The sequence below is a fragment of the Heliangelus exortis genome, chromosome 2, assembly GCF_036169615.1.
Source record: "Heliangelus exortis chromosome 2, bHelExo1.hap1, whole genome shotgun sequence".
In the NCBI taxonomy this organism is placed as follows: Eukaryota; Metazoa; Chordata; class Aves; order Apodiformes; family Trochilidae; genus Heliangelus; species Heliangelus exortis.
In genome coordinates this window covers 65,932,820-65,960,124 of record NC_092423.1, presented here as the reverse complement: position 1 = coordinate 65,960,124, position 27,305 = coordinate 65,932,820, and the positions used below count along the sequence as shown (strand labels likewise).

The 27,305-nt window shown below is 39.9% G+C and overlaps 1 protein-coding gene across 3 annotated transcripts in view; it reads left to right on the top strand.

Moving 5' to 3' along the window:
• The window catches only part of DSP (desmoplakin), a 38,836-nt gene extending 12,000 nt beyond the window's left edge, over positions 1-26,836 (top strand). The window contains exons 5-24 of one of the 3 annotated variants that reach the window (XM_071736484.1): positions 2,529-2,657; positions 3,634-3,684; positions 4,640-4,801; positions 5,770-5,874; positions 7,033-7,128; positions 7,375-7,500; positions 8,341-8,493; positions 9,661-9,815; positions 10,196-10,322; positions 10,835-11,039; positions 11,523-11,740; positions 12,520-12,686; positions 13,026-13,164; positions 14,562-14,755; positions 15,629-15,791; positions 16,393-16,476; positions 17,477-17,584; positions 18,191-18,289; positions 19,117-21,408; positions 22,950-26,836. In XM_071736484.1, coding sequence (XP_071592585.1) covers positions 2,529-2,657; positions 3,634-3,684; positions 4,640-4,801; positions 5,770-5,874; positions 7,033-7,128; positions 7,375-7,500; positions 8,341-8,493; positions 9,661-9,815; positions 10,196-10,322; positions 10,835-11,039; positions 11,523-11,740; positions 12,520-12,686; positions 13,026-13,164; positions 14,562-14,755; positions 15,629-15,791; positions 16,393-16,476; positions 17,477-17,584; positions 18,191-18,289; positions 19,117-21,408; positions 22,950-26,144 — 7,968 coding nt within the window. In that variant the 3' untranslated portion in view covers positions 26,145-26,836. The remainder of the gene's footprint in view (positions 1-2,528; positions 2,658-3,633; positions 3,685-4,639; positions 4,802-5,769; positions 5,875-7,032; positions 7,129-7,374; positions 7,501-8,340; positions 8,494-9,660; positions 9,816-10,195; positions 10,323-10,834; positions 11,040-11,522; positions 11,741-12,519; positions 12,687-13,025; positions 13,165-14,561; positions 14,756-15,628; positions 15,792-16,392; positions 16,477-17,476; positions 17,585-18,190; positions 18,290-19,116; positions 21,409-22,949) is intronic. The other 2 variants (XM_071736486.1, XM_071736485.1) reach the window with 2 other exon arrangements.
• The last annotated feature ends 469 nt before the right edge of the window (positions 26,837-27,305 follow it).

The following is a 27,305-nucleotide window of genomic DNA, read 5'->3' as shown; positions in this document are numbered from 1 at the left end:
TGCAGAACTTAAATAGAAACTTAATAAGTATCTGGGAATGCTCGTATATCCAAGTTCCCCTTTTTTTCATTTCTTTTTTCCCTTGTGAACATGGATTTGGGGTCTTCTTTTGCAGAGGAAAAAGTGTGGAAGTTAGGTTTGAAAGCTAGATGAGGCACAGCTGTTAAAATAACAAAAGACATTGGCATGTTTTTGTTAGAGATTATAATGCTCAATATTTCCTTCCTTTCTTCCACAGGTTTAATTTATGATTCATATTTATTTAACCCTTTTACACAGATAGGACCAGCTTCACAGATTTAACCATTGTGCAGTATTTTACAGCTGTTCTCCCCCTCCAGTCTATTCTTATCACAGTGGGAGCCAGAAGGTAGAGCTGACTGCCACAGGCACTAGGCTTTCAGAAGTTACTACCAAAATAAACAGGGAAATGCTGAAGTTGCTGTCTGTTGGATTCCCAGAAAAAAATTTTCACAGCTGTTAATGGTGTAACCAGGAGCAGAAAACAGATATCGAGGGCCCTATGTTTTTGTGCTGCTGAAGTAAAAGCTGAGTATTTGAGGTTGGATAGCCCTTTCTGAGAGACAGGTAGGGAGGATGGAACAAGGTGGCTGAAGTTATACTTTGCAGACTCCTTGCAAATTGCAATGGTATTGTTCTTATCTCTATTTATTAGGTTGTTGCTTAGTGATTGTGCCATTGTTATCTGCATATAGTGTTTGCCAGGTGGCTACTATGCAAACCAGATGAGGAAGGGAGAGCTCTGTACTTTTCTCATACTAACTGAATGCTAGTCACAGTGTAGTCTTCCACTGCCCTTCCATAGTATGGCATGTTTTAGAGGAAGCAGAGGGAGTGGAGATGCACTCCTTGTGTGGTAATGTGTATAAGCATTGTGTCTGGACAGCAGCAGCAGATATGGTTGCTCTGTACACACTGTGGCTAATCATCAGTCCTGCCATGGTTTGAGGAGTGATGTTAGACAGGCACTGGGCACACTTCCAGCAGTGAAAGACTGGACTTTCCAAAGACATCACACGACACCCTGTTCAGACACCCCTCACTAAGCACAAGAAAGCTCTTTATAGCTTTGTTCCCACACAATAGCTCCTGTGAAAGTAATAGGCTTGTACACTCTTCCCTTCTTCAGTCCTTAAGGCAAAGCTGAGGTGGGCCCAGAAAGCACTTAGTTCCCTGGTTGGGTCTTGAAGTTTCTTAGAGAAAACTTATTTTGAACTTTCCACCATGCCTTGCTATGTCTCAGTACCTGCTTTCACTGGGACCAGGATAATGTTTATCCTTGTAAAGTGGTGAGATGTGGCAAAAATCTGTGAGCAGCTGTGGTTTTATGCTGTTATTTCTGTGTGTTCTATGTGGATGGTTTGCTGACAGGAGAATCAGGTGGCTGGAAGGTCAGTCAAATTTCCAGTGCAGAATTACAGAAAGTGCAATGAAATCCAGACAGCCTTTGTTGGTGTGCTGGGAGTCAGCCAGGACTGCTGCTGTTGCTACAGAATCTTTAGACTGTTTAAATATGAGGAGAAGGGTCAAAGTCCTGTAACTTTTAGAAGGCTGAACCAAAATGGTTTTCTTTCTTGGATCATTTGCAATACTGCCTTTGAACCCATAGGCTTGAATGTGGTTCAGGCTTTATTGTCATCTATTGACTCAAAAAGATTTGACTTTGAGCTGGTGATTACCCAATCCAGTCTCAACCCAAGATGAAGACACCTTTTTCTTTCCTGTATGCATCCATGAACTGTCATTAAGACAGAGACAGAATGTACATTTACAGCATAAAAGAAGATTTTGAGTTTGAGGAGCTGGATTGTGAATTTGGTGGCTTTTAATATATTAAAATAATAAAAAAAGGATTGCAGTCAGTTTTTGAGTTGATAATTATCCAGGTGTATTACTGTTTATTAAAGGCTGGTCCTAGAAATTTCCGCTTGGCATCCTGTGTTGTGAAAATGAAAGACAAACAACATGTTCGATAATTATTTCAGTTTATCTTCTGTTTTTGGGTTTTTTTTGGTTTTTGTTTTTTTTTTTTTTTTTTTTTTATTTAGTTTGCATTTTACTGAATTTGTTGGAGTTTACATGAATGTAATTTAAATGGACATGCAGAGTACTGGATTACAGAACTTGACTCTGGGTGTTTTCACATGAATTGCATGAATAGCATTGTTTAGTAAAGCCATATTTTTTTTCAGAGTGATAAGAGTGTAACTATACTGTAGAACATAAAAGAACAGTTTGGTCCAAAGAAAACAGATGAAAATACACTATTGAGTGTGCTTCATCTAGTTTTACTTTAATCAACTTAAATATTTTTTCCCTACTTTGCTGCTTCTGCTTTGGGAGCCTGTCACACAGTTTAAGTGATTATAGTTTCAAGAAATTGTATCCCCCTATTCTGAACTTTCCTTTGTTCAGTTTTACTCTGTAGATTTACTTCAGTTCCTATATGCTCTAATTTAAATAATAATGTTGGAAATGAAAATACAAATACTGCCTCTTTCTCATAGGCTGAAATGGAGCTAGTGAAATGGGGGGTTGATGCAGCATCCATCGAGCAACAAATCAGTGAGCACAGGAGAACACATAATGCCATTGGAGACTATCGCTGGCACCTGGACAAAGTCAAAACAGATCTGGTAATTACTGCCTTCCCTTACATGTTGTCTAGGCTAGATTTGTATCATTTGGCTCTCCATTACAAAAAGGAATGCTGAATAGCTCATCTTCTCTTCAGAAGCCACTGGTGTCATGATAGCAACTTCTTTCAACCCTAGTATTTATTATTTCCTTATTAATTTGTGTTCTACTTATTTCAGCAGAATTTAAAAATGAAACATTAGTAGCCATTTAACTTTGTTCGGCACCAAGGCTGGCAAATAAATATTGCAACAGTTTTATGAGAAAAATGTGGTCAAGTGGCTATTCTCACTTCCTGTCTAGCTACATAAAAACAAGAAAGTGAAAGTATAAGGTGGGTGATTAGGTACTGGATTGCATAATGAAGGAATTTCTGTGAAAAAGGCCCAAATTCTGGGGTAAACTTGAAGCTTTTCTGAGGTGTGGGCTTTCTCGTGGTTTTTGGGTTTTTTTCTGTTTGTTTGTGGGGTTTTTTTTGTTTTGGTTTTTTTATTTTTGGTTTCTTCCCTGCTTTTTTTTCTGCTGCTCGTTCAGATAGGAACACCTGGCTCTGCGGAATCCCAGTTCCAAGGTTGTGCAGCTTCCCAGTCATAGAAATGAGCATAAAAATTGGAGCCTATGGCCATGTCATAGTTTATATTAGTTCATAATCTCCAAAACTAGTTCTAGGACTAGCTGATTCCCCACAAATGTGTAGGTGTTTGGTACAGAAGATCCAGTTTTGGGATCTGTTTTGCTACTGCAACGTTTATGTGCATCCTTTCTTATGTATGACCATCCCAGAGGGTAGTAAGTTTGTCTAAGCCTTGATTTTATACTGCTTGTGGTCCTCCAGTGGTGCAGATCTGCTACTCACCTCTGCCTCTTGCTTTGTAGGCATTACCATCTGTAGCTATACCATTATACCCCTGTAAAAGAAATATCAACAAACGGGCAACTTTAAAAGACTTACTAAATATTTTCTCTCTATTGTAGCGGGAGAAGGCTGCAGTTCATCAGCTGGAGGAAGAATATGAAGGGCTGCTGGTGAGCATGAGATGTATTTATGTCTGAATGCTATTTTTTCTTTATTAACACCAGTGTTATGGTCAAGGGACACTTCAGGTTTCAACAGAGTAACAGATTCATCTTTAAATAGTTACATTCAGCAGTAAACTGACAGTGCCTTCTAGTTTCTATGAGGTTCAGTTTGAGTCATGAACCTGAGATTAGTTCATTGTCTGGTGTATAATTAACTTACCTTCACAAGGAAGTTTCTAGCTTGCTCCTCATGAAGGAAGTCGCTCACTAAGCAGGTGAGGAGTAGAAATCTGCCTTCTTAACGAGAGTAAATGTAGTGATGAATTTAGTCTGCATATGAAGCTTAAAAAATTACTCAGAGGTGAGATTAGAACCAAAATCTACGTAGGGGTTGTGCATCTTTCCTGCTTTGAATCTTAATGTAAAATACAGTGGGAATCCTGAGCAAACTGTAGATTAAGCCTTTGTATTGGAAGCTGATTCCTGTAGACACTTCAAGGAACAGGATGTGTATTGTAATGTGAGGACAGAGAAGAAATCTTTTAATGAAGTGCCATCTATACAAAAGGTGCTGCTACAAAGGATGTGCTATGAGCAGCAAGTGCAAGTAGAAGTGATGTTAAATGCATTTTGTATATGCCTTTTTTGCTTGCCTGCCTACATGTCTGCTACACTTGTGTTTCAACTTACTTTTCAGTTCCCATTGTTCTATAAATCCTCACTTGTTGTCCATTGCCAGCAGGTTTCATAGCTCTGTAAACTCAAACATTTTATCTGCTGTCCATTGCCAACAGGTTATACAGATTGTGGGTTTTATGATTACTTTAGGTGAAAGGAACCAAAAAAAAGTCACATGCTGTGCTCCTGGCTTCCTCTTCTCTTCTCTTCTCTTCTCTTCTCTTCTCCATCCAGGACAGGCATTTTTGTCTTAATGCTTTTTCATTTCTGGAATTCCTTGTAGAAATACTCCTTTGAGAGAATGGATCAGCTCCGTCAATTCCAGAACCTCATCCAAGCCACCAGCAGAGAGATCATGTGGATCAATGACTGTGAGGAAGAGGAGCTTCTCTACGACTGGAGTGACAGGAACACTGACATCTCCAGGAAGCAGGAGGCCTTCTCAGTAAGACAGCTCAGCTTCTCTGTGCTTTCCATGGGCCCTCTTTTGGGATAGTGAGGGAGTAACAGCCTGCCTTGTGGGGCACTCATTACAGGATGGACATTTCTTCACTTTTCCAAAGTTCCTGGGGATTTTTATCAATACTTAACTACTGTGTGACAACCTTTTGAGTCAAGATTGGACATCTATTAGAAGATTGTGCTCCCATTCAACCAGTTGTAGTGGTTTCCTTTGACCTTGGAAGCTGGCCTTACCAGTAGAGTCTGCTGTGACCACAGTCATTGCATTGGCATACAAAACTAAAGGACTTGAATCAAGCACTTTAATTCTCTCCCTTAGGACTGTGTAGGGGACATGTGAAAGCAGCATGTGTATCTTTAATCAATATTGGTGCTAAACACCAAATTAAAGGAATAAAAGTTTGCACAATTAAGGAGGTACTTTTAAAAAGTTATTTTTGGTTCAGTTATTCTGGATGTTGCAAGACACAGTCATTTTGGCTTCTGTTATTCCTATGCAAGGCAGAACTTTGGATGCTTTTCTATGTGATGTAGCAAGTCTAGAGACTAGATCTGAGATGACTGTACTTTGATTCCAATTCAGGCATTGGAATGGGCTGCCCAGGGAAGTGGTGGATTCTCCATCCCTGGACGTTTTTAAAAAGAGACTGGATCTGGCACTCAGTGCCGTGGTCTGGTAACCACAGTGGTAGTGGATTAAGGGTTGGACTTAACGATCTCAGGAGGTACTTTCCAACCTGGCTGAAAAAAAAAAAACCCAAACCCAAAAACCAACCAAATGAAAAAACCTGTCTTCATAATTAACTTCAGTACAATTACAAAAATTACTATTTCGTGTTAGCAGGAATAATTTTAATTTACATTATGACAACTGTTGGAAAAGTTTAAGTAAATCATCCTGCACAGTGTAGGTTTTGGGGGCTTGTTTAATTTTGTGTTTTGTTTGTTTAGAAACGGATGAGTGAACTGGAGCTTAAAGAAAAAGAGCTCAACAAGCTAAAGCAAGAAAGTGACCAGCTAGTCCTTAACCAGCACCCTGCTTCAGACAAAATTGAGGTGAGTTAGATTTCATGTGATTTCACTTAATCCTTTAGTTGCTACATGGGAAAAGTTCTCAGTGAAAGTTTGCAAATGAAATGCTGCATTTGGACACGAGAAGGGTTTGCCTGCTAAAAAAGCTCACCTAGCTGTATGAGCTGTTCTATCACATGTTACTACTTTTCTTCCCAAGCCTCCTCACAACAGCTGCAGGCTTTTTAAGACCTATGAGGGGAGCTCTCATTTTTATCAAATTTGATGATAAAAGCATGTAAAAATTAATACAAGTCTTAGAGATTTTTTTGAGTGTATTGAAATTGCTTATTTTGAGTTGTCTACAGTAAAATGGAATTTATGGTGGGAAGGCTTGTTACTGTTCTGCTATCTTAGCAGGCATGTTTTGAAGAAAGCCACACCCTTCCATTATATTTAATGGTTTATGTTTAATCCAGGTGAAAATACTTTCTGCAACTCAAATTCATAGTGCATTTCTACATCTTAGCCAAGACATTATTGCTTTCACAGCTTGATGTACACTTACCTTTCAATTACAAAGGCTACAACAAATTGGAAAATCTCATTTTATTAGGAAATGCTATAGTTGTTACAGTTTTAAGAGTTCTTATGGACCCTAAAACTGAAAGAAGATAATAAATAAAAAAAATTGTCTGTTCTCCTTTTCAGTTTATTTACTTTAACTGTTATGTTTCTGCCTTAAAAAAAAAGATCCTTGTAAACTCCAGCAGTGAACTAAAAAGTGTGTAATTTTCTGGAGAGTATGAGCACTACTTGATAAGTTTGAATTAAAAAATAGCCATTATAAAAAAATTATGCTTGACAGTGTTCCTTGGAAGGAGGAGAACATGGCAATTTGCAATTGAAATACTTTATTTGCACTACAGTGTGTGTGTTTCACTCCATTTTGTTCATGCACCTCAGGCTGAGCAAACAAAATTCAAGTCATGAACAAATTTCTCTCTCCGTTCCACAAGCAGGTATTTAACTCTTTTCAGTCAGGTGGATGATTAGAAAGTGGGGAACTATTTGCATGAATTACATTATTCTGGTGTATGTGAATGTTTTAGCAGCTTTTTCATTTGCATTTATGTGGAGCTTAAATAATTTTGCTTGAGTCTAGGTGATGGTTTTAGTTGTGTATATTACTATTTTTGTTAGGCCTACATGGATACATTACAAACTCAGTGGAGCTGGATTCTTCAGATCACCAAATGCATTGATGTTCATTTGAAAGAGAATGCAGCTTACTTTCAGGTGAGTAGTGATGCAGCTAATTCACACAGATTTTGTTAAATGTGTGAACCCCATCACAGATATTGTTTTATATACCAAAATCTTTTCTAAATCCATGCACAATTATGGACAACAGTGTTACCCTAGTGTAAATGCTACCATTCTGCCAGATGTGTACTGAGATTTCTCATGAAAGGAATTTATTGATTTTTAGCAAACATTTTTTAAGAACTGTGTAAAAAATAAATCCCAACTTTTCTCCTGTAGTTCTTTGAAGAGGCCCAAGCCACAGAATGCTACCTGAAGAACTTACAAGACTCCATCAGAAAGAAGTTCATCTGTGATAAGAGCATGTCACTGCAATCTTTACTGGAGCAGATCAAAGAGCTGGAGGTACTGTTGCTCCCACCTCTCAGGTTATGTCCTGCATTCCTTGGAAATCAGTTGCCCTCTTCAAATGCTGAAAAGCAAACCCAGTTGTAGTGCAATGCTTATATTTCGTAGGGAAGCCTACATATGGATCACTGTTACTTAATTTGTGTAATACTGTTTGGGAACTCTGATTTCTTTTTCAGTTTGGAAGAAGCCTAACAAATGCCCAAGTTTCTGACGTGCTAACAAATTTAAAAAGGGGACTTTCGTAGGTGGTAGAATAGATTTTGACTGAAAGGATAAGTGCCTTTAATAAATCATGAAATCATTTAGGTTGGAAAAGACCTTTGAGGTATCATGTCACTGTATCACTGTAGTCTCTTTGAAAGGAGACTTAGCTTAGCTTTTTTAGCCAACTATTTGCTCATTGTGAATTAGATCTTACAATTCCAAATTCAATATACTGGAGAAAAAAATGTCAGTAAAGTAAAAGGATTATTGATGAAGCCAAGTTTGAGAGCATAGTAAGTCTTTCTTTTTGGTCAGCATTCAGGTTACAATAGATTCTTTCCATTTATTCCTATGTTTCTTAGATATTGCTGTGACCACATTGCAGATATGTATGAAAAACCTGCTTTGCAAGTTTTGCAAACTTTGCAGCCTGCCAGAGCTGCAAAGTTACTTAGTTTGATGTTTCTCTTCCCGTTTTTTAAGACTGCAGTTTTAAATTACAGGCCAAAAACTCACCCCCCTGTGCCTGCCTACCCTGTGCTCTACATATATCCCTCTTAATAGAACAGTGGGAACTAGATGCAATTTCTTTTTTAGAATGAATTTTTAACATACAATGAATCTTTGCAGAACGAACGAGAGAGAATTCTTGAATACAAGAGGCAAGTGCAGAGTTTGGTGAATAAATCCAAGAAGATCGTGCAGCTGAAGCCACGTAACCCAGACTACCGGAGTAACAAGCCCATTATCCTCAAGGCTCTGTGTGACTACAAACAGGATCTGGTATTGTATCCCTTTCTGGCTAAGAATAAACACCATGTAAACTAGAATATGGCAAATGATTTAGTAGATAAAGTGTTGAGCTGATAGGTGTAGCCCCTCTGTCTGCTTTTGGTCAGCACCTCATTTTTTTTGTCAAAAAGGCTGACTCATTCAATTATGAATAAAAAAGCTAGGTACTGGTTGGTTGATAAGTCTAGCCAACATTCTTATTATTAGTCTACTAAATAGCATTAATATTCTAATTTTTTCTGTTATGTTATCTGTTAAACTTGTTTTACCTCTCAGGGATCAGTAATTGACTTCTGTGATTTGTATTTACAATCTGGGGTTTCAGTTATCCACTCTGTGCTCTTCAATACCATTTTTTACTCCAGAGTCACAGAAGGTCAGCCTGCACAGGGTAACTACCTACCATTAGTATAAGCAAAACTAAATAAGTTTAGGCAATGGTTACCTGACTGCTTGGTAGTTGCTCTTACAGTTAAGCAAACTAAAGTCTGCTCAGGTGAAGGTATGCCCAGACAAGTGTGAAGTCTCTGCATGGTCAGGTCATACTAGTTTTTATGAAAAATCCATGTTTGTTGGCTGTAGAGGGGTAATGCAGAGTGAGTCCAGTCAGGAGAAATGGCAGGAGAAGCCTTCTGCTCTTGGATGTGAGTGGGTTGTAACCCACATCATGTCCACACCCGTGGCTGCAGCGTGCCAGCGTTTCTGATGGTTGGGACTGGTGAATCTGGCTCTGCCACAGTCATTTCCAGTCCCTTTTCAAATACAGATGCAGCACTAATCATCCTCATGCCTCCAGCTCGCTGGCTTACAGCCATATTTAGTTGCATAGCTTACCATGAGCATGTGTCCACACTTGGCCTTTGATGTTTGTCACGGAAAACCCCGAGTCCAGTGATCAACTGGACTAACAACTGTTCAGAGTCTTCTGTGGCTTCATTTGGCTTTCTTCATTTTTCTTCACACGGAACCAGATTCAGGGTGAATGAGTTGATCTGTATTGATCTCTTGGCCCAGTATGAAGCCAAGATGCACACGCAGACCTAGCAGCTGGGAAGCACTCCCTTTTCTGTCATCTTGGTGCATCTTCCTTGTCTGTCTCCCCTAGAAACCCCACCTTACTTAACTGAAGAAGAAAATGTTGTTCTGTGCTCCTTACAGAAAACGGTGCGCAAAGGAGATGAATGTATCCTGAAGGACAACAACGAGCGCAGCAAGTGGCTGGTGACTGGCCCTGGAGGGGTGGATATGCTGGTGCCATCTGTCAGCCTTATCATCCCACCTCCCAATCCATTAGCAGTGGACCTTGCTACCAAGTGAGTTGCTGCCTGGGTTTGGACACTTACCACTGCGAGTTGGTGGAAGAGTTTGTTCAAGCTAGGAATCAGCCACAGAATTTGGGCTGTGCCTTGGTCAGATTGCCCCCCTACCATATAAGGGTGGACAATTAAGGACCAGACCTTTGACTGATCACTTAGTGAAACTTGCTGGGGCATGAAAACATTTCAAAATTGACTTTTACAAGGTTTTCCTTGTCTATAATGAAAGTAATGGATTGATTAATTTCAAAGATTTTTTTCAAGTAAAGGGGAAGCCTTAACACACTTGACATCTGGTGGGTGTTTCTTGGGGTGTTTGGTATCTATGTTACAATGACGTACGTGTTTTGACCATTAAATTTCTTTTGTTATCTCAGAATTGAGCAGTACTATGAAGCTATTTTGGCTTTGTGGAACCAGCTGTATATCAACATGAAGAGCCTGGTATCTTGGCAGTATTGCATGATTGACATTGAGAAGATCAGAGCGATGACTATTGCCAAGGTAAGACTCCAGCTGGCCTTACTTGTAGAGCAGGAACATCCATGACCTAACCTCTGCTGTCCCAAGAAGTGCTTGCTGTGTCCTGTGCAACTTTGCTTTGCAAAACTGGGGACCTTCCTTTTGCTTACAAAAGTTCTTTTATTAAAGAAGAAGCAAAATGCTTTCCCATTCAACCATGATACGGATAAATGGAAAGATTAGCTAAGGGGATTTATTGCATGCTTGCTGTACTTGTTCCCACTGTATGAGGCCATGAATAGACAGAGTGAGAGGCAGAATTTCAAACTATTCTGATGTTATGAAATTGTTATAATAGGAATAGATTACTTCAGAGGGCACTTTTAGAATCATACTTTTAGAGGCAGCCTGGGTAGGTTTTTTTTCTAGGGTACGATTTCTTTGTTTTTTTCTATAGGTGTATTAGTTTATTCCTTAATGATTATCTAGTCATAAATCTTCCTCAAATGCCTCTTTTTTTTATTTTTTCAAAAATCTCTTCTTCCTCATTTCAGCTTAAAACAATGCGTAAGGAAGATTACCAAAAAATAATTACTGATCTGGAGATCCATTACCAAGAATTCCTCAGGAACAGCCAAGGATCAGAGATGTTTGGTGATGAAGACAAACGGAATATCCAGACTCAGTTCACTGATGCTCAGAAGCACTACCAAACCTTGATCATACAACTGCCCAATCAACCACGACAGCCACAAATAGGTTTGCTATCTTCCCTGTTTTTTATAGAGATTGTACTGCTTGGGTTTTTGTTCAGAGGGGCTTGATGCTGGTGCATTCTTTATATGTGAAAATGTTCTCAAACATGTGAACAGAAGCATGTTCAAGAATTGTATGGTTGTCTCACAACATAACAAAACTGGCCACGTGGAGGAAGACAGTTTGTTCTTCCTTCTGTGAATCTGAGAATAGTCCTCAGAACTTCATGGAACTTGCTGAGGAAATGAGGGTAATTTAGCCTATTTGGTATGTTTTCAGTAATTGAATGCAAAATCTTACTGGTACATTTGAGGAAGGAAGTTTGTCCCTTTGTGAAGGAGAGAAGTCATCCCCTGAAACACCTGCATATTCTACCTGTTCCCAGTTCTACAGATCAGCTCAGTCCTTGGGTCTCTTTGGCAGTGCCTTTCTCTATGTAGGTGTTCAGTTCTCTGGCAGTTGACATTTAGCCTGTTTGCTTTGCAGTAGTCCCAACTGAGACCTGTCCTGTGGGCTCCTCAAACACCGTTATCGTTAATGAGAGAAACCGAGAGTATGAGAAGCAGGAGGCCTGGCTGCTGATGGAGCTGCAGAAACTGCGGCGTCAGATTGAAGCTTCTGAGATTCGGATGGTTCAAAGAGCTCCTCTAGGAGTGGATCAAGGGGCTATGCATGACTTTTCAGTCAGAATAAAGGATTTAGAGGTAACCGTGCATATTTTTCTTCAGGAGTCCCAAGCTCAATATAACTCTACGTTGCAGAGCATACTGTAGTTGTATTTCTGATCAGCTGGGAAAGACATACATCCTGTGCAGAAAATCCTCAATTGGCAGCTGACCATGATGATTTGGCTTGGATTTAGGCCCTCAGTAGAACAAATTGATTCTTGGATTTTAGAAATCAAATTCTGTGAGGCAAAGAATACGGAAAGCCTGATGTCTACTGAACATGAGCTCATGTTAATCCTAATCCAGGCAAAAGTATTAGTAAAATCCTTTTAATAGACAGTAGGTATCTCAAGTGCTGTCTGTGGAGTGCAGAGTGGATACATAAGCCCTACAGACTCTTTGAGTTTTTTAAGGAGACTGGAGAGGCAGGATTGGCAAGAAAAGAAAACAGGCTTGGTATATGAGAAATTTCCCTGAGGCGATGAGGTTGCAAATGTCCTAAGCACAGAAGGACCTTGGGACGTCTACTGTGTGCAGTAGATATTTGTCAGTAAAGTGCTCTGCTTTCAACAGAGTTGGGTTTCAGGGTGGACAAAGTGCTCAAAGAGGTGTATTACCTGTTGTAAATTGTGCAAAAAGGAAACTTCCTGATGTTACTGCAAGCTCAGTCCTCAGTCAAGCTGGTTAGGTAACGGCAAACTTTGGATAAGGAGGCCCATTGCATATGTGCTGTAGAATGATCATTCAGCCACTAACATTTTGGGTATTCTCTTTCCTTACCAAGTATGTGTAAATTTAGCATTCTCTTTCCTTAGGGTGTGCAGAATGACTCTCAAATAATGGCTGAAACCCTCAATAAGCATAAGGACTTGCTGCCTAACTTCAGAGGCTGCGAAAAATATGTGTACTTGCAGTCAGAGATAAATGCCCTATTTCAAAAACTGGAAAATATTAATGGTGTTTCTGCTGGCTACTTAGACAGGTAAGAAAATTGAGGTTGAAGCAATAAATAATTAATTTTCTTCCATAACTTTGTCTAGAAGCCTGACTTCTGTTGGTACTAGTATAAAATGACAATTTCCTTGCTGTATATGTTGGTAGAAAGAGACCTGAGAATTTCTTCTCTTTTCTAGAAGATTTAAAAAAAAAAAAAAAAAAAAAAAAAAAAAAAAAAAAAAGAGAGAGAGAGGGAATGATGAGGTATCACTGAAATTTATTATGTATTGCCTATTCTCCTTAATTAATGATCTGCAATTAATCAGAAACATTACCTCTCCTCTCCCAGTCCATAATGAATTTGTATTGTAATATTTTTTTTTAGTTTGAATGCACTGAGGTGTCTGCTCCAGACTATTTTACAAACAGAAGATGTGATCAGAGTTTTTGAAGTCAGACTGTCTGAAGAGGAGACTATTCCTTTGGATATTGATAAAGTGGAGGCTTATCGGGCTTGTCTGAAGGTGAGAGGCCAAGACCCAAAGATGCAGCAAGAACAAATCTGTAGTTGTCAGCACTGGTCTATTGAACTGGGTGAAACCCTTAAGACCACAGGAGATGAAATTGCTAATCTGTTGTATTTTATGACATACACATACAATTTTCTAAAGCAAATTACTGGAAGGAAAGTATGGGTTACTATTTCTTTCATCACCTGGTTGTTGCTGACTGCACAGCAACAAAATAATTTGTATTTATTTGTTTTGCTTACCAAACTAGACTTGAAATCAATGCGTCCTTTCTTCGAAAAAGGCTTGTTATTTGCCCTTGATGTCATCTAGTTGTAGCAAGTAAAATTCAAGTGTGTCCTGACTTTGTAATAGAGTCCATTTTAAATCTTACAGTGAGAACTGTCCATCCTAAACAAGGGAAGAAGGCAAAGTTTAACTGCTTTGCTGAGGGCAGAGCAGGTTTGCCTTGCAGAACCAGCCTTGATCTGGCATTGAACAAGTCCATCTGTGTACTGAATAACTTGGGGAGAATGAAGTCTCTTTCATTCTTTGCTTTTCTCAGATGTAGTACAGAAAAAACCACGTAGGCTGCACAAATGGAGCACAATGAAGTTACCTTTTATCGTGTTAAATGAAAGCTGCAGTTCACCTGCTGAGTTGTTCTTAGCTGGTGTAAAGTTAAGCTACACAAAAAAACCCCAAACAATCTCCAGCACAGTATCAAAGGATGCAGTCATTGCTGTGACTGGGGGATATGAGGCACACCACTGTCTGCACTGTATATGCCATTTGGCAATACCCCACAGTATGCTCGTGTGTGCACACAAACAAGTGTGTGTTTTAAAGAAACATCTCTATGGAAGATATTTATAAAAATGCAATCAGAAAAAAAAATCTATACAGATTTTTAGATACCTTTTAATAACTGCCAATCCTGAGGTTTGATTTTACAGCTGTTAAAAGCCTAGGCATCTTTTCTACTTCAATGAAATTTTCTGGGCAAATGTTTCTAAGAACAAGCAAGGCAGATGCCCTTCCCTTTATTTTCTTTTTTTTCTTTTTTGACTGCTGTTCTGCATAGGTCTGAGACACTGAAATATTAGCGACAGTATATGATGGCAGAGGGCTTTGGTTTAGCAAATTATTTGAGTCTAACTATAAGCACATTAAGTCAAACTTTTTTTGTCAAAGTAGTGTTTTCACTTTAAATATATCATGTAGTGAAATTTTGTTTGACAAAGTAGTGTTTCCACTTTACATATATCAAATCTAGATGACATTAGCGTACACGCCTTGCTGAATTAGAAACAAAGTCTTTAGATCCCAACTTACTGTATATACTGTTGATGGATAAATTTTAGTATCCTTTTGAGAATAAAGTGTATGACAGCATTTTGTGTTTTCTCCAGAAAATGAAAGCAGATCTAAACATGAAGAAATCACTACTAAGTGCCCTGGAAAACGAGCTGCAGAAAACGCTTCAGATTCACTCACAGTCATGCCAGTCATATACACTGTATGACATGGACATTGGAAAGTTCTCTGACAAAGTTACTCAGCTAATAGACCGCTGGCAGAGAGCTGATAAGCAGATAGATAACAGGTTTGCTCACATTTCCTGATAGCTTCTTCCTTATTGCAATTGCTATTAAGATTATCTTAGCAGTGACTCTAAATGAACTGGTGTGCCTTAATCATCACTTCCAGAAGACAAATGATGCCTTTAGGGCAATAATCCTAGAGCAACTGTGAATAGGTTGAACATAGTTTGAAAGAGACTGTGTAAGACCAAGCAGGAAAATGTAGTTATTCATGTAAGTGTGTAATCTATGTTCTGAGGAGTTGTTCTAATTATTTTTTTTATTCTTGTTAATGTTCTTGGGTTAAGTACTTCCAGTCAGCAGTTTTCCCCTCAAACAAAGCAAACCATGCCTATTCCTTAAAACCTTATACCCAAGGGTTAAAAAATAAACATGAAGACTTAAGGAAAAAGACCCTTAACAGCTATTTTTCTAATGCTTTGTTGAACTGAAGGCAAACTCTGATTATTTGTGGGATTTTGGGGTGTGTTTTGTTTTTGTTTTGTTTTTTTTTTTAATTCAGGCCAAAGTCTAGTCCTAATAATTAAAATAGACCAGTTGCTGGTTGTTCTGGTGAAAATCGACAGCAAAAGTACTAATATCAGTGAACTTTATTGCTATTGCTGGAAGGTTTTATCCATGCTCACTTAGTTGATAGGAAGTGCCAGTCTCTGAGTACTGCAGAGTTACTCAAAAGTTAGACATTAAAAATCCATGTTGGGTGACTAGTAACAGTATAAATCTCAGATATTTGAATTTTTTGTTCAGAATCTTGTTTTAGAGCTTTCCATATTTTTACCTAAATTATTACTGTGTCTTATTTATGAAAAAAATCTTTAAAGAAAGAGAATGTACTTTCCATTTTGACTGTTTCCCCTGTTTTTTTCTTTTTCTAGATCATGGGATTTAGAAAGGCAGATCAAACAGCTGAAGACTTACCGAGATCTCTACCAGGCTCTGTGCAAATGGATCTGTGATGCCAAGCGGAGGCAGGATTCTATTGAGTCCACAAAGCTGTGTGATTGCAACACTATAATGAGATATCTACATGATCAGAAGGTATGAAGCATCTGAATGAGTTGTCTTTAATTATCTGGATTTTAAACTGTTAGATATTCAGAAATTATCATTATAAATGCAGGCAGCAGTGCAGTGGCCTGTTTTGAGCTATAAGGTATACAAGGTAACCAGAAATGCCACTTATGTAGAAGGCAGGAGAGAGAAAATACTATTATTTCTTCCTGTCAGCACTGCTACAGATTATGAATAAGAGTGTATTTGGCTGCTACATGATCACTGACACTTTTATGCATCTTTGAATTAATTCAAGGGACTGTATATTGGTCCAATTTATGAGGCAAATTATAGCACAAAAATAAAAAGCAAAGAAAAACATCTCAGCCAGAGAAAACATTTAAGTCAAGGAACTCCCTAGCTCTAGGGGTTGTTCAGTTGCTAGGTGTTTGTTCTGAGAACAACCTTCCCATCACAGAGAGCTTGTTGATGTGAAAGCTGCATGGCTGCAGGTCCTTTCAGGTCTCACTCTGGGATTGCAGTGGTCTCATACCTTGGGTGCCTTCTGATGTGGAGGCAGTGTGTACAGGAGGGGATACTGGCAAATCTTGAGAGAATACTTCACAGTCCACTTTTTTCTTGACAGAACTTGCACAATGAAATCTGTGGGAAGCGAGACAAAGTTGAGGAGCTTCTCAAGCATGCAGATCAGTGCTCAGCTGCAATTAAGGTACTTGGATTTCAGCATTTTTATGGGGTGTGTGTTTTCATGGTCAGGTGCATCCTATTGTCTCTGCTCTGCTGGCAAATGAAATGCTGGTTTCCTTATGTGTGTGTGCAGAAATTGCTGAGGTGAAGCAGTTGTGTGTACAAAATATAATGAAAGTAATTGGTGTACTTGCCACTTGAAGACCACAGGATAATGCAGGAGACACCAGTGAGTGTCTTTGGGAGAATCAAAGCATTCTCCTAGCCAGACCAAACTTTCCAGTTCACATGTTAAAAAAAAAAAAAAAAAAAAAAAAAAGAGTAGAGAACAGATTTGTTGCTTAGGATTTGGGTCTGGTTAGGATCTGGTGTAGGAGATAAGACAAATGCAGATTAGTAGAAGGAATGGTGTGCAATAGACATGAAAGCCAAGAAGTTATACTGAGAGTTGTTTTGTGGTCTTTGCATTTTAATGTCACCTTTATATCAGCACCTTTTCCAGCTCAGTCTTACTTTCTGTGTCAAAGATCTTGCTGAATGCATGGTGTGGCCTGAGTAATATGAAGAGAGGCAGAGCCAGTTATTTCTGGTGATGTTTTGGTTGATGTTTTGATGTTTTGATGGTTTGATGTTTTGTCTCCCTAGACAAGTTGCTCCAATGAATCATTTCCACCTCTGTATAGCCCTCAGCTAATAGAAACCATACTTTCCCTTGTTTTGTAGAAAGTTTTTTTCCTTTTGTTCTTTTCCTCCATGAGTCTCCACAGTAGAATCTGAACTGATGAGCCTCTGTTTATGATAGAGGCTCATATATACATAGCAAGACATATGAGCAAGGGAAAATGCTTTTTATATATTAAAAAACCCAACAGCAAACCCAAACCCAACAATGACACCCCCCGCCCCCCCCCCCCCCCCACACACACCCCATCAAACTTCGTTTGTATTTTGGGAAATCCAGATTCCCATAAAGTTCCTTGGTAGCTGCTAAAAGGGTCTTACCTTCCCGTATTGTTTTACAGGATTATGAACTACAGGTTGCTTCTTACAGTTCCAGCTTAGAAACATTGCTCAACATACCTATCAAGAAGAGTGTGGTTCAGTCTCCTGCAGTGCTGATTCTGCAAGAGGTATATTTCTTTCTTCCCCATCAATCTTTTGAATACATTTGTTCATCAATGTGAGCAGTTGAGTCACAACAGCTATATTCTAATAACTAGCACTGTCATTGGTAATGTGTATTAAGCACAAGGAATTAGTACAGAATAGTTGCTGTGCTGTAAAATCATACTTGTGCTCATTTAGACAGGAATTTGCTTCGTTCCTATTCAACGTTCATTGTGTACATACTGTGAGAGAGATTCATGCCCCAAGTGGTTCAGTCACTTTCAACCTAGGAATTAACCACTATTAAAAGTTTAACCTGTGTTACTTGTGACTGTCAGACAGGAAGAGCATGATGAACCAGGGCCGAAGCCTTGGATTTAATATCACATGAGCCATAGGGGAAAATAGTCTTGAAGAAAGGTGATATGGGTTAATCAGAGGGGAGAATTTACACACTCAGGGTCCTCTGAAAGTCACGTGAATTTGTGAGGAGGAGAATTTGCTTTTTACATTGTCAAATGACACGTTTTCTCAGCTGGACTGGAATCTTTTAAAGGATCTGAGACATAGGTATGTTCATGTCTAACTCTATAGTACAAGCTGCTAACAGTTCCCTTTTTCTTTTCAAGGCTAGTGAGGCTCAATCTCGCTACATAGAGCTTCTTACAAGATCAGGAGATTATTACAGATTCTTAAGTGAAATGTTAAAGAGCATGGAGGACTTGAAGGTAATCTATCTTTTTTATTTTCCTAATCTTGTATTTTTATCAGAGGTTAGCAAGCTATCACTGACCAAATCACAGTGCAAAACAATCCAAAACTAAATCCTGAGCTCAGTGATGTTCCATCAAGAAGCCATATAAGTAGTTTCATGCCTCCTCTGTTAAAGAGTACAAATTCTTGCAAAGTTACCTTCAAGATCGTTTGTGAAACGGGGAGCATTAGACACCTTGGTAAATGAGAGGGGTTCATCAAAGCATGCAAGAGGTCCTTCTCTGCCCATCAGACCTTGACCTCAGAGGGAGTACAGTTATCTTAGAGTTGAAAACCTGCTTCTCATGGTTAAGGGGCCACACCTCATTTCAGGCCATATCTACAGTGCTGGTATCCAGTGATTCAAGTGGAGTAATACCTGATTTGATTCAGCTCAGTGAAAACAGAATCCTATTTAAGAGGTCATGTATATAGGATATGAATCACCTGTTTGAAAATTGTGAAGATTCTGTAAGAGACTATCTAATACTTGTCTGGTTAACTCTTGGTACATTATATTTTACTATCTGTATTGTATCTCCTGGCCCTGATCAAGTACCATTTCCCTTCTAAAAGTCATCATGTTGATTAAAGTTTGATTCTAAGCATTCTAGAATTTGTCTTCATGACTTTGAATAAAAAGCAATTTTGAGGCCTCACTGAAACAGGGTTAAAAAATTTCTTCATTAGCTGCCAGTGCTACAAATGTATATTGTGTTGCACTTGGTGATGTTGAAGCACTTATTACAAGTGTTCATGTGTTTGCTTTTTTCTTTTTTTTTTTTCTGCCATCGTTTTGCAGATGAAAAACACCAAAATTGAACTCCTGGAAGAAGAACTCAGGCTTGCCAGGGATTCAAATTCAGAGACAAGCAACAAACATAAATTCCTGGAACAAAATCTGCAGAAGTACCAGATTGATATTTCTCAGCTCAAAGCAAAGCTGATGAGTTTGGAGGAGATGAAGAGACAAGCTGAAATGGATGGAAGTTCAGCTAAGCAAAACCTGGACAAATGCTATGCCCAAATAAAGGATCTAAATGATAGAATAACCAGACTGACTTATGAGATTGAAGATGAGAAAAGGAAAAGGAAGTTGCTGGAGGATAGATATGAGCAGCAGAAAAATGACTATGACCAGCTGCAGAAAACAAGGCAAAATGAGAAAGACAGCCTTGGCTGGCAAAAATTAGAGTCTGAGAAGGTCATCAAGGAGAAGGAGTACGAGATAGAAAGATTAAGGGTTCTTCTTCAGGACGAAGGCACACGGAAGAGGGAATATGAAAATGAGCTGGCTAAGGTAAGAAACCAGTTTAGCGAGGAGATGAGTAATTTAAAGAACAAGTATGAAACAGAAATTAATATTAAGAAGACCACAATCCAGCAGATAGCTGCACAGAAAGATGATGATGCAAAAGGCCTCAGAGCCCAGGTTGACAGACTGGCAAGAGAAAACAGAGACCTTAAGGATGAGATTGTGAGGCTGAATGATGCCATTCTGCAGACGACAGATCAACGAAGGAGGGCAGAAGAAGATGCCCTTCAACAGAAGGCTTGCAGTTCTGAGGTGTCACAGCAAAAGCATCAGTTAGAGCTGGAGCTGAAACAGATCATTCAGCTTCGTGGTGAAGACAACTCAAGATACAAGCAGGCTCTTGAGGAGGCTGCCTCGACTATTCAGGAGAAAACTAAGGAGCTGGAAAGGCTAAAGATTCAGCTTCAGGAAGAGGCTAAAAGCCGATGGGAACTTGAAAATGAATTGGCTAAGGTAAGGAACAGTTATGATGAGGAAATAATTAGTTTAAAGAACAAATATGAAACTGAGATTAATATCACAAAGACCACAATTCACCAGGTCACCAAGCAAAAGGAAGAGGACACAAATAATTACAGAACACAGCTTGACAATGCCATGAGAGAAAATAGGAATTTGTGTGAGGAAATTAGGAGACTGAAGAATACAATAAGTCAGACAACAGATAATCTACGGAAAATAGAGGAGAATGCTCAGCAGCAGAAGGCAGCTGGCTCGGAGCTTTCCCAGAAGAAACAGCAGCTGGAGATTGAACTAAAACAAGTTATTCAGAGGCACTCTGATGAAAGCCTACGGTACAAACAGTCACTTGATGATGCTTCCAAGACCATTAAAGAAAGAAACAAAGAGATTGAAAGGCTGAGAAAGTTGTTGGATGTAGAAACAAGTCAGAGAAAAGAACTAGAGGATGAGAACAGTCAGTTAAAGAGAGTCCAGTTTGACCTGCAGAAAGCAAACACAAGTGCTACTGAAACAATTAACAAGCTGAGGATCCAGGAGCAGGAACTGGCCAGACTGAAAATTGACTATGAAAGAGTTTTGCAAGAGAAAAAAGGCAGGGATCAAGAAAGTGCGAAGTTCCAGAGCACTATAAAAGACTTGCAGATCCAGAAACATAAGCTGGAGGAGGAGCTTTGCAGGCAGAATAAAAATTTAATGGAGGAGACATCCAGGAGGAAGAAACTGGAGGAGGAAGTAGAAGGCATGAGGAGATCTCTCAGAGAGCAATCGGTTAAAATAACTAATCTCACACAGCAGATAGAGGAAGTTTCTATTATAAAGAAGAGGAATGAAGATGATCTTAGACACCAAAGAGAAGTGTTAGATGGTCATGTGAGAGAGAAGCAGAGATACATGGAGGAGATAAGGAAATTCACGTCTGATATTGAGACTTTGCGACGTCAGTTGGTCCAAGAACAGGAGCAATTGAAACAGGCTCACCTGCGATACGAGCACTTACAGAAATCCTCTGAGGAGAAAAGCAAAAACTTGAATGAGTGCAAAATAGAAATTGAAAGGCTTCAGTCTCTCACCGAGAACCTAACCAAGGAACATTTGTTACTGGAGGAAGAGCTGCGAAATGTTAGATTGGAATATGATGACCTCAGAATGGTCAGGAATGAAGTTGATGAGAAAAATGCTGCCATTGCTGAACTAAAGAATCAGCTTCAAACAAGCAACAAGCAAACCCTGGAACTTCAGGGGTTGATTAATGATTTACAGAAAGAAAGGGAAAAATTGAGACAGGAAATTGAAAAATTCCAAAAGCAAGCTCTAGAGGTATTCACACATATTTTGATCCCAGCTTTACTGTCTGTCAGATGTGTAATTGATTGCAGTGTTTATTTGAATCAACTTAATTCACACTTTGCTGTATAAGTTCACTGTACTTGTGACTAATATCCCCTTTATGACCCTTCCCCTTGTTTGTTTTTAAACAAAAATGGCAGGATTTGGCCACTTTCTTAGGCTCTTTACTTCCTGGGAGCTGTCCTAGGGAGCCCTAATCTGTCTTAACCACCTGGCTGAGCCTGGCCCTCAGCCCTTGCCCCAGGAGAAAACCTGGATCTGTGGCAGCCTCTGCCAAACCATCCTAGGGGCAGGTGAGAGTACATGGAGTAGCTCTGTGCTTTAGCTGGACCCTGCTGGCTGTGTGGTTCCCCAGGTAGTTCTGGCCAGGATGGGTTAAAGAAGTCTTTGAAGGATGACCTGAGCAGTATCTCAAACTAAACCAGCTAAAAAACCCAGAACCAAGAAGCTGTCAAAGTGCTGCTTAGCTGGGTAAGGTGTTGACTACAAGAAATGATTAAAGATTAAAGGTACTTAAAGCCTACATTTCTTTGACTGTTTTGGGGCTTTATGTTCCTAAGTCACTTAAGGGCATTTACAAATTTTACCATTGGCCCTTATTTCTTAAACTTGAGGTGACAACATAAACAAGTTAAAGAAAACTCTTCTTGTATTTCTTTCTTCTACCTGGCTTCTCATCTCAAGAGCTACTGTCTAAATATATACAAGTGAGCACTTGTGAAAATGTCTTTTCTTTTTCTTATACTTGCCCTTTTTTTCTCTTTCTTATTCTCTCTATTATTCCTTTATTCAATTTTTCTTTCCTTTATTTAAAAAAAAAATCTTCATCCTTATTTTTTAAAAATACTAACATTTAGGATAATCTGACATTTGTGCATGTATATGTATGCATGTATTACAATTATATAAACTTGTATTCCATTTCATAGGGACTTCATACAAATGTGCATGCTTGTAGGTGTCTGAGTATGTGTATACACATATGAAGACATTAAGTGAATTAAAATGTAAAGTAGCACAGGTAAAATTGTTTGGAATGGCATGCAAAACTCTTAGGAAAGCAAAAACTGAGTTATGTATATTTTCTTTTTATTCATGTATGACCAGTCCTTAGCTGATACAAATTCACCTAGGTTAGTAGGACTATGCTAAGGTGTATCTGCTGAGCATCAGGCTCTTTATGAGTCTTGAATGCTCTGTGTATGTGCAGGTGTAGTATGCAAAGTGTTAAAAAGTTATAAAGAGCTAAGTGAATCAGCAAAAAATCAAGACTGTGTAACAGAATGAACTCTCTGGCAGTACTAGAGACACTGGTCAGTGAAGGGACAATGTACCTTTACTGGTTTATGTGTATCTATGGTCTTGTGTAAGGCACTGCTGTGACTCAAATGTCTTCTAGGGACAGCTTGCTGCAGGTTACATGACAGGCCCAAGAGCATTGTGAGTGGAGAGCATAACTGGCATAAACTCTAACCATCATCTCTTGGTTTATTTCCTCTTTAAACTTATAGGCATCCAATAGGATTCAAGAGTCCAAAAATCAGTATAGTCACATTATGCAAGAAAGAGAAACCTTGCTGATAAAAATGAGTGCTTTGGAGCAAGACAAAGCCAGGCTGCAGAGATTAGAAGAGGAGCTGAACCGTTTGAAAGTTACCTTGGAATCGGAGTCTCGTTTGAAGCAACGCCTGGAAAATGAGAAGCAACAAATCCTGAACGACCTCAATCAGTGGAAGAGCCAGCACTCTCGGACAGAGGAATCCATAAGGAAGATCCAGTGTGAGAGAGAGAAGAGTGAGAGGGAGAAGAACGCCCTGAGGAGTGAGATTGAAAGGCTGCAGATGGAGATCAAACGGATTGAGGAGAGATACCGGTGCCGACTGGAGGAGACCGCTGTCAAAAACCAGTCAGAGTTGGAGTCTGAGCGTCTCAGGATGCAAAGAGAGATTGAAAAACTCAAGCAACGCCCATATGGGGCCCACAGATCTACGCAGACTGAGGAAGACTTTTGTATTGATGCTTCAAAGTTGCTGTTCAGTGGGCTGCGGAAGAAGATTACAGCAATGCAGCTGTATGAGTGTCAGCTGATAGACAAACTCACACTGGATAAACTGCTGAAGGGGCAGAGGTCAGTGGAAGAAGTCACAGCTGACATTGAACCCTACCTCAAAGGGGCAGGTGCTATTGCAGGAGTGTCTCTTTCCCCCAGACAGAAGTACTCTTTTGTTGAGGCCAAAAGGAATCAGCTGCTTACAGCAGAAAACGCAGTCCTGCTCTTAGAGGCCCAGGCAGCAACAGGAGGTGTGATAGACCCACACCGAAATGAGATGTTAACAGTGGACAGTGCTATTGCCAGAGATCTGATCGACTTCGATGACAGAGAACAAATCTATACAGCAGAAAAGGCTATTACAGGATTTAAAGATCCTTTCTCGGGCAAAACTGTACCAGTATCTGAAGCCATCAAGAAAAACTTGGTTGACAGAGAGACTGGGATTCGTCTGCTTGAAGCCCAGCTGGCTGTTGGAGGGATTGTTGATCCTGTCAACAGTGTTTTCCTACCCAAAGAAATAGCTTTATCCCGTGGATTGATTGACAAAGACCTGTACAGGATCCTTAACAACTGCCAAGGTGCTACGAAGAACTTCATTGATCCCACCACCAAAAAGGCAGTTACTTACATGCAGCTGAAGGAAAAATGTAGGATTGAGCCACACACTGGTCTTCTTCTCCTCCCAGTGCAGAAGAGGAGTATGTCATTCCAAGGGATCAGGCAGCCTGTCTCAGCAGATGCCCTGCTTGAGGCTGGAATTATTAAGGAATCAACAAGAAATGATTTGGAAAGAGGTGCGATTACAGTGGAAGAAGTGAGTGAGAGAATTATTGATTTCCTTCAGGGCTCTAGCTGTATCGCAGGTATCTACAATGAGGCTACTAAAGAGAAATTGGGCATTTACCAGGCTATGAAAATAGGTTTGGTTAGACCAGGGACAGCCCTTGAACTTCTGGAAGCCCAAGCGGCCACAGGGTTCATAGTGGATCCTGTCAGCAACGTGAGGCTGCCTGTTGAGGAAGCTTACAAGAGAGGCCTTGTTGGAATTGAATTTAAAGAGAAGCTTCTCTCTGCTGAAAGAGCTGTGACAGGGTACAAAGACCCAGAAACTGGAAACATCATTTCTCTGTTTCAAGCAATGAACAAAGAGCTCATAGAGAGGGGCCATGGCATCCGCTTGCTGGAGGCTCAGATTGCAACTGGAGGAATTATTGATCCCAAAGAGAGCTACCGCTTGCCAGTAGAGACAGCCTACAAACGTGGCTACTTCAATGAAGAGCTTAACCAGATCCTTAGTGATCCCAGTGATGACACCAAAGGCTTCTTTGATCCCAACACAGAGGAGAACTTGACCTACTTGCAGCTCAAAGAGAGATGCATAAAAGATGAAGCAACAGGGCTCTGCCTTCTGCCCCTCAGAGAGAAGAAGAAGGTGGTGCACACTTCGCAGAAGAACACCCTTAGGAAGCGCCGGGTCGTCATTGTGGATCCAGAAACCAACAGGGAAATGTCTGTGCAGGAGGCATACAGCAAAGGCCTCATAGATTATGACACCTACACAGAACTAGCTGAACAGGAGTGTGAGTGGGAAGAAATAACTATTACAGGATCAGATGGTAGCAGCAGAGTAGTTCTTGTCGACAGAAAAACAGGGAGCCAGTATGACATCCAAGATGCTATTGATAAAGGCCTGGTTGAGAGGAAGTATTTTGACCAGTACCGTTCTGGCAGCTTAAGCCTGACCCAGTTTGCAGACATGATTTCCTGCCGTAATGGCACCGATGAAGTGTTCCGGCACGAGTCAGTGACTCGGTCTCCCACCGTGCTGAGCGTCAGGAGTTCTTCGTCAGTGATCAGGAGTGGCTCTTTCTCAGATACCCCAGACGAGTGCAGTCCTATCGCAGCCATATTTGACACAGAAAACTTGGAGAAAATCTCCATTTCGGAAGCTATACAGCGGGGCATTGTGGATAGCATCACCGGGCAACGCTTACTTGAAGCTCAGGCCTGCACAGGGGGTATAATTTGCCCTACCACGGGCCAGAGGCTTTCGCTTCAGGAAGCCACCAGTCAAGGCATCATTGATCAGGATATGGCCACACGGCTCAAACCAGCCCAGAAAGCTTTCATAGGGTTTGAAGGCATAAAGGGTGGACGCAAGAGGATGTCGGCAGCTGAAGCAGTGAAGGAGAAATGGTTGCCTTACGAGGCTGGGCAGCGGTTCCTTGAGTTCCAGTACCTCACTGGAGGTCTTGTGGACCCAGAAGTGCGTGGAAGAATAACTACTGAAGAAGCAATTAGGAATTCATTGATCGATGGCCGCGCTGCCCAGAAATTGCAAGACACTAACAGCTATCCCAAAATTCTGACCTGCCCCAAGACCAAGCTGAAAATATCCTACAAAGATGCAATGAATCGGTCAATGGTGGAAGACATCACCGGGCTTAAACTCTTGGAAGCAGCCTCTGTTTCATCTAAAGGCATATCCAGCCCCTACAATGTCTCCTCAGCACCCGGCTCTCGCTCTGGCTCTCGCTCTGGCTCACGTTCAGGCTCACGCAGTGGGTCTAGGAGAGGAAGTTTTGATGCATCAGCAAGCTCTTCATATTCTTACTCATACTCAACCTTCAGCAGTGGGTCTGTGGGGCGCTAATAACACGTAAAAGAATGTGTCTGCATTTGAATATCATTTAGATTATTCTATGTCCCCTTTCTTAAAAAAGAAACCTAAAACAACAAATCAACCTGAAGCAAACCCCTTGTCTCTTCTGTGTGTACTCAGTTTCTCTTCTGGAAGAAGATGTAAAAATGCTTGAATGCAGGTTAATGGAATAGAGATAAGGGTATGCCAAAAGCTGTATTTGTGAATTTTGAGTTTTGGTTCCCATTTCCTTCTAGTGTTTTAATTGGTCTCTGTATATTTTAAGTACTGTTATGTGCTTTCTCCTGTTATCTGTAACTGTCAACCCATAAGGTGATGATAACTGAGGTTTCAAAGTCTTGCAGTAGTACTTTTTTTCCACATAAACCTTTTTCAGTTTGCTATTATGAAGAAAAAAAAAAAAAAGGAACAATATGGACAGAAAATGCCTTTAATGTTGGCTTAGAAATTACTATAACTTGAAAAGCTCTATCTTCCAGATTCTCTACTTCTCTATGATTGGCTATCTATTTTCTTAAATATATCTTGGTGGATATAAAGGGCTATTATTAGGCTGGGCTTTTGTTTTACTGTTAGCCATATATACATTTTCTACTGTTTTGCTTGATTTCCATGTAACGGAAAACACCCCTCTAACTGCACCAAGTGAGCTATTCTGGGCAATAAACTTTTGAAGTTTTAAAGTATTTGTTGTGTGCTTTTTAAATTTTAGCTATGGACATTCTTGGAGGTACAGATGGGAGAAAGAGAACTATTCTTAAAATTAGCATATATTAGCCTTGTAATAAAAATAGGGTACAGGCACATTATTTTTCATGATGCTGATCCCTCATTTTTATAAATGTGGACTTCTGGTTCTGCATTTTCAGTAAGAAAGTGAAGATGGCACCAATAATGGAAACTGTGCCCCTACAAGCAGAAGGCTGCTTTCACAGGTGGTTATAGACTTGGTGATGACCAGAAGCATTTCTTCTCTTTGTGAGTCAACCCATTACTTCTGCAGCTGCAGAGCTGTGCCAGATTCTCCCTTGCACATCAGTGTAACTTTGGGCAGTGAGTAGAACACACATACAGTGATGGTGGTGAGTTGATCAGTATGGGAGTACAGAAGGATCTTTCAAAACCTGAACAATCACCTCCTGTAATCTCCTC